The sequence below is a fragment of the Streptopelia decaocto genome, assembly GCF_964273445.1.
Source record: "Streptopelia decaocto genome assembly, chromosome: 2".
Lineage (NCBI taxonomy): Eukaryota > Metazoa > Chordata > Aves > Columbiformes > Columbidae > Streptopelia > Streptopelia decaocto.
In genome coordinates this window covers 99,147,903-99,160,085 of record NC_138655.1, presented here as the reverse complement: position 1 = coordinate 99,160,085, position 12,183 = coordinate 99,147,903, and the positions used below count along the sequence as shown (strand labels likewise).

General features: G+C 33.7%; 1 protein-coding gene across 9 annotated transcripts in view; it reads left to right on the top strand.

Moving 5' to 3' along the window:
- Positions 1 to 12,183, top strand: part of ATP9B (ATPase phospholipid transporting 9B (putative)) — a 165,330-nt gene that overhangs the window by 24,780 nt on the left and 128,367 nt on the right. For 5 of the 9 annotated variants that reach the window (XM_082044702.1, XM_082044701.1, XM_082044700.1 and 2 more), the window contains 3 exons: positions 317 to 467; positions 4,971 to 5,084; positions 8,880 to 8,988. In XM_082044702.1, the coding sequence (XP_081900828.1) occupies positions 317 to 467; positions 4,971 to 5,084; positions 8,880 to 8,988 (374 nt within the window). Of the gene's footprint in view, positions 1 to 316; positions 468 to 4,970; positions 7,055 to 7,203; positions 7,324 to 8,879; positions 8,989 to 12,183 lie in introns of those variants that run through there. The other 4 variants (XM_082044705.1, XM_082044704.1, XM_082044706.1 and 1 more) reach the window with 4 other exon arrangements.

The window sequence follows — 12,183 nt, the reverse complement described above, 5'->3', positions numbered from 1 at the left end:
AGTCACTACTAATGTAGTTTTGTATTAACTAGAATTTTTTGAACCTCTGTCAGGGCAAGGTGTAGTGAAACTTGTTATTACTTTATTGGGATTTCCTGTAAACTGTGTGCAAGCGTTTATATATATGTATGTCTGAATGAGTTGAGTACAGTGTGATTGCCCTAACTATTACAAGTCAATGTATCCTGCTTACTTATTTAGATGTAGAAAAAAAAAAATTAAGCCTGGTATTTTCTTTTAGGGTTCCAGGTTTCTAAACAGTATTCACACATAGTAAATTTTTAGTTTTAAAGTGAACAATTGTTTTTCTTTTCAGTTGTTCTGATTGGCTCATCAACGTTTGCCGAAGAAAGAAAGAGCTGAAGGCTCGCACAGTGTGGCTTGGGTGTCCTGAAAAATGTGAAGAAAAATACCCCAAAAATGCCATAAAAAATCAAAAATACAACGTCTTTACCTTTATACCTGGGGTAAGGCTATTAACCATTTTTTGGTGTTGGGCTGACTGTATGTTCGGTAGTGATTTTTGGTACCTCTGCAAAAAGATAATTTTATTTGCCCAGTTTCTTCTTTTTCTTTTTACATTTATCTCCATGTCTTCAATTAAAATTGACAGTTGAGAACAAGGCTGCCTTTTTCTTAATTATTTTCTTTTCAAAGGGACATTTACTAAAGAATTGCAGTGTGTATGATTGAGTGATTTAAATTCAGTGAAGCTTTAAAAATTAGAGATGGGTTTCCTTGCACTTTTCTGTTCATCATCATACTTTTTAAAAAAAAAACAAAAAACCAGAAGCACTTCCACATCATCAGTTGTGAAACTACTACAAAGCACCGACTTCAGTTGTGAAATAGTTGAAAATCACAAGTACTCCCATACATATTTTTTCATATTCCCTGCCATTGAAAGCATAATAAATAAGTATTCTGAACCAGGCAAATCCTTAAAGGACAAAAACAACCCACAACCCAGCCAACCACAAGGAAAGACCTAGTTTAGTAAACCAGTACTTTTCAGAGTTAGTTGTCTTATTGCAGTTTTATAAAAAGTGATGTCTTTTTAGTTTTTAGTGCAGTTTTTCAGGCAATACTTTTGTTGTGGAATGGACATTTTTTTTACACACTTTATTCTAAGAAGCCATATTGCGTCTAAATTTCAGTTTTTTGCCTGTAATGTTCATAGTATATATGAGGACTTAATACTTTTTAAGAAAAATGGTTATAATAAAATGAAAATAGAGAAGACAAATTTTGAAGCTTCAGTAGTTAAGACTGTGATATTGCTGCTGTGATATTGTAAATTTTACTAATACACTTCTAGTTATACTTCACCAATACCGTCCGAGAGTCCTGTGTCCTATTGCAAAAACTAAATGTTTTCTACATTTGAATACAGACATACTTTGTCTTAAATTTTTTATTTAAATGATCATGCTGGTTTATAAGAGTATTGATTCTATTATTCTGGTGTCTTTGGTCCAATGACTGGCAAGTGCTTTCTAATACATTTCTTTATTAAAACAAACAAAAAAAAAATAATGACTTTGTAATTAAAACTGATCTCCTGTCAAAGAAAGACAATGTCACTTATCACAGGTGGATAAAATATTCTCATCTCTATTGAACAAAGTAAATGTTTTCTTTCAGAGTTTAAATTATTAAATACACTGAAATTGGTTAAGCCACATATGCTTTCCTAAAGGTCACAAAATTCATTAAGCGTAGAGTAAGCCATTGATTATTGTGACTAGAAATCTGCAGTGTAGATTACAAATCTTAAACTAGACTCATGTTTCCTATAGGGATCAGCCACAGCTTGCAACTACCTGTTGAGAAAGAGAATGTTCTTTTTTCATCTCTTGAAAATCTTGTTTTTTTTGCAGTACAGGCAGAATCAGATTTTTATTTTGGTGGTAGTATTTGGAAACTCAGTAGTAACTTCAAAATGAAGTGAGAACTGAAACATAAAGTCCAATAGTTGGTGAAAATAAAATGTTTCTAAATTTTAATATTAGACAGAAAGCTTTTCACTGATTAGAAATACTGTGTAGCTATCTGTGTGGTAGGGGTTTTTTTTTGTTTGTTTTATTTTTTTTCTTATGCTGTTCCACTAGAAGTAATTTGTAGGGAACATAGTTGTATTAGTTCAAAACTCCTAAATGTGACTAAGTCATAAATATTGCCTCCAATTATTGACTCTGGTTGAAATTTTCAATGTGAAATTTTGTCTTCTGTTTAGAGTTATATCTTTTTAATATTGCAGCTGGCAATGGGTAATATTCAATGTTTTCATATCAAAATACAAGCTTAAAATAATGTTTTACTTAATGGCTAAAAGTGCTGTAACATTTCAAAAATAGAATCTAATTTCCTTGCTTATTTATAAAATACAGTTTCTGCCTTTACATCAGTTTGTTCAGTTTCCATTTATATTTCATATACATCTTGGTACAGCTGCTCAGGAATTTTGTGTAAATTTCCATGAAGAATATCTTCTATAACGGGCATTTTTTTTAAGATACCTCTCTTGAACTTCGAAGCAGTAGTCTATTTAATCAGTTTTGTGTAACTGGAGACTTTTCAATTTGCTTAACTAGACTGAAGTGTTTAGCTTTGTATTGAATGGACTGTCAGTGGTCTACTAGGATTCAAAAATTTGTAGAAAGGTGCTTTTTAACTCCCACCTTCTCCTGCAAGATGGGTGCTCTTGCAGATCTGCACTCCCAAAGTACTCTGTGGATTTGTCTTTGACCTGGTTTGTCAAGTCATTGTAAACAGTTAACATACTTTTAGGAATGAGTATATGAGCTTCATCAGTATTAACATAAAGTAGAGGTTCAAGCTGAATTAATTGCATTTTGGAAGAATGCTCCGACATTCCCTGCAACTTCAAATTTGACTTTTGTGGTTGTAGCATTTTGTTGGTACATAGTGGAAGAGTTCTATGCTTTTGACAAATTATTCCTATTTCAGGCTGCTTCGGTAGCTTTTAGCTGAAAGTAATGTAGCATTCTTGCAAGAAACTGGCAATTTTAACATACTGCTACTTTGTTGTGCCTGCCAGAAAGACACTTTGAAATGAACTTCACTGAATATTTTATCCTAGGGCATAGGTTTTTCATAATTGAGTAATAATGTTGGACTGATAAGAGCAATAGATAACTGACCATTAACTTTGATTTTTTTCATGGAGAAGTCATTGTAATATTAATGGAATTAGGAGACTAAAAGATGGATACACTCTTTAAATGTGGCTTTTTGATTTACTGAGTTTTTTAGCTTTGAAACAGTTGATTATTCATTTTCTCAAGTCTCAGTATTCAGATCCAGTAGACACTTCTGATTATCCTGCTGGAGATGCCATGTTATCCTGGCCTACTAAAGAAGCATGTGAAGTCTTTGAAGATTCAGAATTCTATAAAATTAAAAACATTTTTAGCATTGTAATTATAACTGAAGTGTTGTTGAGAACGTGCTTTTAATTACTGAAGGAATCTCTGCATCTGTCATTCCTTTAGAATATGGGGCAATGTATTCTGTGATAAAGTTACAATGTCATAAACTGATTTATTAACAAACATATATTATGTACCAATATTTATAGCAAAGTAATCTTTTGAGAAATCTAATGCTGAGCATTTATTCTAGGTTACCTCAAATGCCGATTTTATTCTTTTACAGTTTTTGTTTGTAGTTTAAACAACTACTGTTGTGTTTGTAAAAAGCTTCTCTTGCTATGGAAACTGAAGAATACAGCCTTATTCTGAGATTTCCACATGATAGCCATTTGGAAAGAGCAGTGTCACACTTACTCACTAGATCTTTTCTGTAGTGTTTGTTTTGTCTTCCTAAACAACATTCTTGAATGTTGGGTAGTTTTGCTATTTTTAAGAACAGTGAGAAGGGTAATTTTGAAGGCGTGTGCCTGACTTGAAGGTAGCTCTCTGAGAACCAAAGGACTTCACAAAGAAGGCAGGTAAGTTGTAGAGCTTCCACCTCTGCAAGAGGAGCAACTGCAGGGGGCGTGTATAGGAGAGAGTGTTGTGAAGGAATGCAGGGAACAACAGTAATGAGGAGTTCATGTCTAGTGTTTTCTGTAGGTGCTGCAGGCAGGGCTGGAGTTTTGGGGTATTATCATAGAGATGCAGAGTAGTATGATAGAGCCTACTCAGTTTTGTTACTCTGTAGAAGTTCAAATGACAAAGACTAGGATATTTTTGTAAATGGTTTCAGTTCATTTGATGCCAATGATTTATTTATTTATTATTATTAAGGCCTTGATATGAACATTTTTATGACAAAAAGACATTGTGAGACCAATAAAACACAATTTAAGTATTGGTACTTCAGGAAAAATTAAGATTTACTTTTAAAGCTGTATTTTTAGGAAGAAAAGTTTTAGAAGTTAAAAATGAAAACTTAATTTAAACAATAAGTTCAGATACTCACAAACTTATTTTGCTTTTTTGATACTGTACAAATGATCTTCAAATACTGTTTCAACTCATAAACATAAAGGTAACTATTGTGGCTATAAAATTATTGCAAGATGCTTCTACAACCATCTGAATTCTGTTTATTGTTAAAACTTCAGAATTTGCACAGGGACTTTGATGTATATTTAATGTTTGTAAAGATTGAGTTCACATAGTCCAGGTTTGAAAATATCGAAATTTTAGCAAATTGCTTTTTCAGAGTGAAAAGAGGCGTTGATGTCAAAGAATTTTTCTGAACAAAAATAGCAGTATAATATTAAAATAACTTAGAGTGTATGCAGTAGTTTGTGTTGATATATAGCATATTGTGCTAGATTGTACTATAAAGCACATTGTGCTAATATTACTATAATAGTACCATATGTAATAGTATGCCATATAATGGTTTTAAATCTACTGTCATGAAAAAGTGAATTTTATGTATGTTATGGGTACAAATTTTAAGGCATTTATCTATTTTTGTGTTTTTCATTTTAGGTTTTATATGAACAGTTCAAGTTTTTCTTGAACCTCTATTTTCTCGTCGTGTCCTGCTCACAGTTTGTACCAGCATTGAAAATAGGCTACCTGTACACATACTGGGCTCCTCTGGTAAACAGAAAAATATTATTAACTAGAAGTTTTGTGGTTTTTAACTTCAGATGAAAAGTTCATGTATGCATATATTCCATAACTACCATTTGGTAAACTACAGTGATCAAAGTATGTAACAGAAGTAAAATGATTATTTGAACTGACAGTATTTTACAGCATATACTCCAGAAGGTGTTGTTTGACGGCCCTCCCTTCTACCTGCCTACCATACTCCTGCTCTGCAGGCTGGAGATAATTTTTGTTAACCAGCTAATCTGAGTTAACTGGCTGCTGCTCCTCACTGGAGAGGTTTAAAAAAAAAAAAACCAAAACAAAGCACCACAAACACAGAAAAAAACCAAACAAACCCAAACGAACACAAACAAAAATAACAAAAGAAAAAACAACAACAACAAAAAAAACCACCAAAAACCCAACCATCCAACAAAAACCAACTAAAAAAACAACAAAAAAACCAAAAAAATCCTCCAGCTAGTGGTGAACCTTATTTGTTAACATAGGTAATTTGTGTGTTAAATTTCATTCAGTTTATTGTGATTTGCTCACTGTTTTATGTTTTCAGGCTAGGTCAGGATTGAAATCATACATTTTTTTGCATTCCTTCTCTATCAGTTTTGATCATGTCCTTTTATTAATGAAGTTGAAATAAAAGATTTTAAGCCATGGATAAAGCAGGAGAAAAATGCGTCTTGAAAATAAGTTATTCATTAAACATGCTTTTCCTAATTTATTGCCCTGCCAGTAGCACTGTCTTTCTTTCAGTATGTCTTTTTATTATTGAGCCCTCTGCAGTATTTTCTTGGGAAACTGTTCAAACCAGTTGCTTTGGACTCAGATTTCCCAAGGTTTGAAAATTTTATTCTCTTCAGAGGAGGCCCTTTTGGTAGTCTGCCAGCTATATTCCTATAATTTGGAATGCTTTTCTTGTTCATAACCAGATCATTACCTTCTCTTTCATCTTCCTTCCAGCCTGGGTTTAAAAGCAAGTCAGGAAGAACAAATGCTGTATTTTCTAAATTGGAAAAAAAAAAAAAACAAACAACCTATTTTTCAGTAGCATTTGTTCTCAGTGGAATTCAAGAGGAACAGTGACATGCTGATTTCTTGAGTAAAGGTCATTCTTAACAAGTCAACAGAGTAAATATTCTGGATTGATCTTATTGTTTTAATTGTTGCAACATGTGTCCTTTTAAGTATTGATACATGGAGGGACTATCCTGATGGTTCTTCACACTTTTTTTTTCCAGACAACTTCTGGCTTCTGCAACAAAAAACACTTACAAGACAGAAAGCTTGTTCAACAGTGGGATTTGAAATGGATATTTACCAAGGCTTTTGTCAGTGACCCAATAAGAAAAGACAGAAGTCAGCCTTGTCTGGAAGTTGGTCTCTTTCCAGTGAAGTGCTGTGTACGGTTCTATACGTTAGTGGGGCAGTAAGGAAAAAATCACTTGGTGTCTTGGCCCATCTCATCCCTGCCCAAAGAAGGGAAAAAATACTTTATATTGCGAATACCAGTAATCTGTTCCATATAGATGCATTTGTCTTAATGAAGGATATTTTGAATGATGTTTCCCAGTTTTCACATACAGCTTTAAAATACAACAACATCTCAGTGGTAGTGGTACCCTTTTTCTGCAAAACTCACTTGTTTCTACTTGAATAGCTTTTCTACTAATGATTAACCTCCAGGTAAAAGAGATTAATTGGATGGTCAGTAAGGCTCCATATGTATGATGAAAATACAAAACGTTTAAGTCAGACACATTGGGCCTTGTTGCTTAAGAAATAAGTTTGTTTTTCTTGGAAGAACCTGTAACTGCTGATAGATATTTTTTTTTTTTCCAGTAATAATCAGAGGAGTAGCTATGACTTGGCTTATATTTTCTCTCAAGATTTTAAAGGAAAAGAAAAATTGTTCAGCTTAATACTTTAAAACCGACTGGACAGAAGTTGACTGCTAAAAGGTTTATAGTTGTGGGTTGTGGTTTTTTGTTTTGTTTTGTTTGGGGTTTTTTTAGTTGTTTTTTGGTATGTGGGGGTTTTGGGGAGTGTGGAGGTTTTTTTTCTTTAATGTTTTGATTTTTTTTTTTTAATTTCAACAGTTTTTACAACTTAGATCACACACTGGAGTTCTTCAAGACTGTGTTTTATTGGTTTACCATTTGCACAGTAGGGAACAGACTTCCCATTTCGTGTCCAACATACAAAGGATGCAAAGCATACAAGTTTGATTGTAAGCAGTATGCTAAAGAAATTTAAATGCTTACAGTTAAATAAAATTACAGATTTTATTGTAAGACTGGCTTCAGAGTTTCAGCTCCCCTTTGGAAGAGTATGAAGTTTCTCTGAGCAAATGACCAAAAAGGGAAATGTCTTTCTTAAATTGTTTCTTGTAGTCACAGTCAACTGTACTGAGCTGCCTGACAAGGTACAGTGACTGCTAGGGGAAACTCTTGCAATTAACACCTCGCATTCTGTGCTTTGATTATTGCGTAGTTGATGAGATATGTGCAAATGGGGGATATATTTGAAGGCTTCAGAAAAGGGGAAGATCCTGTTGCTCCTTCAGTTATACCCTAGGAGTGAAAAGGAGTGCATTTTGCAAAGGCACTTTTTTGTCCTACGTAGTTCTAATACAATTGTTGTAGCTAATGTAAGCTTCAACAAACAAGAATGGTTTTGAACTATAAGTTTGCAACAGAGTCAGTCTTGGAATTTTGGGCTAGAACTGCAAATCAGCCCTTGCTATTGAAAAGGAGAATTTTAGTCAAGACTCCTTTAGGGGAACTCTATACCTTCACTCCTTTCTTTTTGCTGCAAGGTTAGGGGAAGGTTGGCAAACTGTTAGTCTTCTGCAAGAAAAGAACTATAATGGTATAAATTTTTTTCTATAGAAGGAAAATATTGTTGGGTGTCTGAAGCTAGACAGATAATCTAGAACCTTATCTGTTGGAGGATTTTTGAATATTTGGATTTTTTAGACATCTTAATGTAATTATAAGATGCCTTCACTATCGAAAATTTTATTTCTCTTTCACTGATGGAGAAAGACTGACCACTTGAGTTTAAGAAGACAGAAGAACATAGCTGAGGGGGCTTAGAAGGGGAGAGAGGAAACTCTTACGTGCTTATCCCTGAATTGTTCTGTATGCTTTTCAGCTTACCATCTTTTGTTGCCAGAGACCATCTTGGTTGCATGCAGCACACTCTGCGCTTGCAGCAGAAGTTGCAAGTGGCACTATCCTGTGAAAGCAGCAGCCAAAGCATTTAGATACTTGATTTTTAAGAACAAGCCCCATTTTTCTTTCTTAATATTTGTGATGTATTGATAAATAAATACATTTAAGATGGCAAAATTAATTAAACTAGCCATCCACTTACCACTTCATTTCTGTCTGTTAGGAAAAAGGCAGTGAACTCAGAATTGGAGACTTCTGAAATGTTTTTGGTAAAACCCTAAAATTTGCAGGAGATCAGGAAATATACTTATTGAACTATAAAGTCTGTCCAAAGCATTTTAATTTTTCGAATTTCAAATTAAATCATGTATATTTGGAGATGTAGATATTTTAGTTAGATTTGTACAATGTAAAAGTATGATTTTACTTTTTTTTTTTGGACTAAACCAAGATATTATTTTAATATTGAAGAAAACGCTAAAATCCAAATGAGGGGGGAAAAAACCTAAATGTTCTAAGCACTTATTCTTTCCCTATCTAGTGTTCCTACTCATGTATTTCTATTCTAGCAATTTGAGAATTCTGAATTGCATAATTATATCTTTAACAGGGATTTGTTTTGACGGTCACGGTGGTACGGGAAGCTGTTGATGAATTTCGACGTTACAAGAGAGACAAGGAAATGAACTCACAGTTATATAGCAAGCTGACAGTACGAGGTTAGCAAGACATTAAAATATTTCATTTTTTTCTTATTTCTACATTACAGATTTTCAGTTCAAAGACATTGCTATAGTATTAAGCTGTACTAATCAAAATGAAGCTGATACTGAACTAAATGAAGTGCTTGATTTCCCTCAGATAAATATGACTGTTAAACCTGATCTATTTACAAAGTATTGTAAATCTTTTCGTTTGAAAAGCAAAGGTGTATGTATATACTTGTATATATTTCTGAAACATTCTGCTGTTGAATACTATTACTTCAAAGTGCAGTTCTCCTCTGAAATGGATACTGAACAGGAACTCAGTAGCACTGTCAGCGATGTATCAAGTGTATACAGGAAATAAGGGATCAGTAACTAAGAAATACGATCTAATTAAAATTCACTAGAGCCTTTCAGACTTGTTGGATATATTTGTGCTTAAGAAAAGGGATATGTATTGTGAGACATCTTCAGTATCAAAAATATTGATTTCAATTTTTGCCAATAATTTTAAATCTATATGATCATACAGTTGGAACAGCCAGTTTTCTTTCCAGAAATAATTAATAGGAGAAATCACAGACTTTTTGTGGACTCCAAACCTTTGACAGTTTTTCATGAAGACTTTTAAGGAAATGAAGCACTTCAGCTGTGAAGTGACAATTAAATTTGGTAGGATATTGTAAATTTTAAGTGTAGGCATAAGAAAAAAAAACTATGCGCTCCTCTCCACTATTATGTTGCTTAACACATCTTACTGTTTAGATTCACAGCAGACTGCGATATAGAAAGGTGCCAAAAAATGATGAATAACTTATTATCAAGTTGAACTGTAATGAATAACCTTGCAAAACAATATGACCTCACTATTACTCTTCAAAGTTATTTTGCTACAATATTCTAGAAAGTCTCTGTTAAAGATTTTCCTTGGCATAGAAGTTCTAGAAAGTGGGAGGTTAAGGAATGTGAGCTAGCATCTCAAGCAGTTAGGGTATATGGCATATGCCAAGTGTCAGTTCTGTTCACTAATTCCCAACGTCCATTTCACTGCACTTTTTACTATATGTATCTTCTGAGAGTCAGTGGGAAGAGCAACCTCACTAGATCTGGGAGTTTTAATTAGAAACTAAACTCTTGGACTAGCTCTGGATAATTTTCTCTCCAGAAAAATGGATTAAAAGGTTGTAAGGTAACACCGAGTATGTTCTGTCTGAATATTTTTAAAAGTAATTGGAAGGTAAATAAACAGGCAGCAGCCTCAGCAGGGATGACATAACCTAGCAGCTGAAAGGAATTTCCACTGATTCCTCACTTTATGGAGACTTGCATTGTTTTCTGGAGTTTGCATACAAAAGGGAGCAACTGTAGGGCGTATTTGCCTTTGGTTCTTGCCTTCCTTGTCAGCCTGAAATGGTTTAATCAACATTTAAACATACCACTGTGGAAATTTGCAAATGGGACAGCTAGCATTTGTTTAATACAAGTGGTTGCATTGCTGGCTTCCAGATCTTTACAGACTTTAATACAATCTGTAAAGAAACTGACTCTTAATGGCTTTTCTTTCCAAGTTGTAATTTAACCTGCTAGTTGGTTTATTCATTTTTTAGATCTGTTATGGTAGGCCACTGAACACTTACCTTTGAAACAGATAGTACAACCCTGTCTTATTCGCAGTAGTGTCAGTAATCTGAAATTCTTAGTTTTGGAAGCTCATGTATTGTTTATAGTTACCAGTGTGATGTAAAAGTCAAGACCAATGTTTGCTGTTTAAGAGCTAAGTTTTGTGCCTTTTGTGCTTCTTTTTTCACTTAACTTGTTTAGAGTTAATATTGGAGTTTCTGGTAAATTTCTAGGTATTTAAGCAGCATTTAAGTAGAAGTTTTAGACTCCTGATTTCCTCTTTCTCGGCTCATGAAATATTTCATGAGGTCCGTGTGTGTTTGAGAAACTTTTCCTTTAGTAGCTTCTAGAAATAAGAAAGCTGTCAAATTAAAATTGGATTGGGTTACCTTGACACAGCTGTTTTCTACATAGAGAACAGAGATTTAAAAACAGTATACAATAGTATACAGGTAAGCCAAGCAGTTACATCAGGAACTGACACATAGAGAGCAATGACCTGTTCAAAAGAAGTTTTAAAAATGACATTTTTAAAAAAGGATATCAGCTTTTACCCACAAACATGTATGTCTATTTCGACTTCCAGGTTTTGGTGTTGGTGCCATCATGAGTTCATACTTGCTTTCTCTTCTGTTTTGTGTGATGGTTTTGTTTCGTTTTTTTTAAGATCATGATATTCTACAGAAGATTCAAGATCTCTGCTTACAATGATCTCTGAATCCTATGTTGACTATGGTGTGATTGAGCTAAGAATGTTTTGGGTTGTGGTGAATTTTAAGAACAAAGACATTGCAGTCCCCTCTCAAAGTTAAGTTGTATTAATAATTGTCACAAACACACAAATAAATTAATGAATAGATGATAAATTGCACCTTTGTCATAATATAGGATTATTTCATAATAAGGCATTCTGAAATGGACAGGTATCATTTCGAGGCAAAAAATGGGACTTTCTGCTATGATAAAATTAGACCAAGATTTTTTGCAGATTTTGAGAAGGATCGAAGTATTTATCTGTTTAAATTTATAAAGTACTACACATCTGCAAACTATTTTTATAAATAACTTTCAATATAATCTACCTAACTTTTAATATTGGCAGTACTCTTCAAATGGAAAAATTCAGTTAGGCTTACTATACTAACCTACAGGTTAATGGCTTGGAGAAAGAAGGCTTTGTTACTTGTGAATGAACAAACTTGATACTGATTTAATTGAAAGTCTGAAAATCGATGCTACTCTTAAGAGTCACTTTTCAGAGTGGAACTGCACTGCTGCACTGCTTTTCTCCCACCCTCCCCCCAACAACCCCATGATGTTATGACTTGTGTAGGTTTTACAATCTTTTATTTGAAATAGTTTGGTTTTTTTTTTCATCTCAAAGATGGAGAAACTGACATAGAGAGGTTAAGCAGGTTGCCTTTGCTCAAATTGGACAGTGGGAAGACTTAAAGTTAGCAAGGTACAGCGTTGGCCTTGGTTGAACTGTACCATTTATGGAAGATAACAATTGTTTGTGTACTCTAGGGAAACATACATATTTGTAGCAAGAGAAGCTACTGGGATTTGAATTGTGATTAATTACTT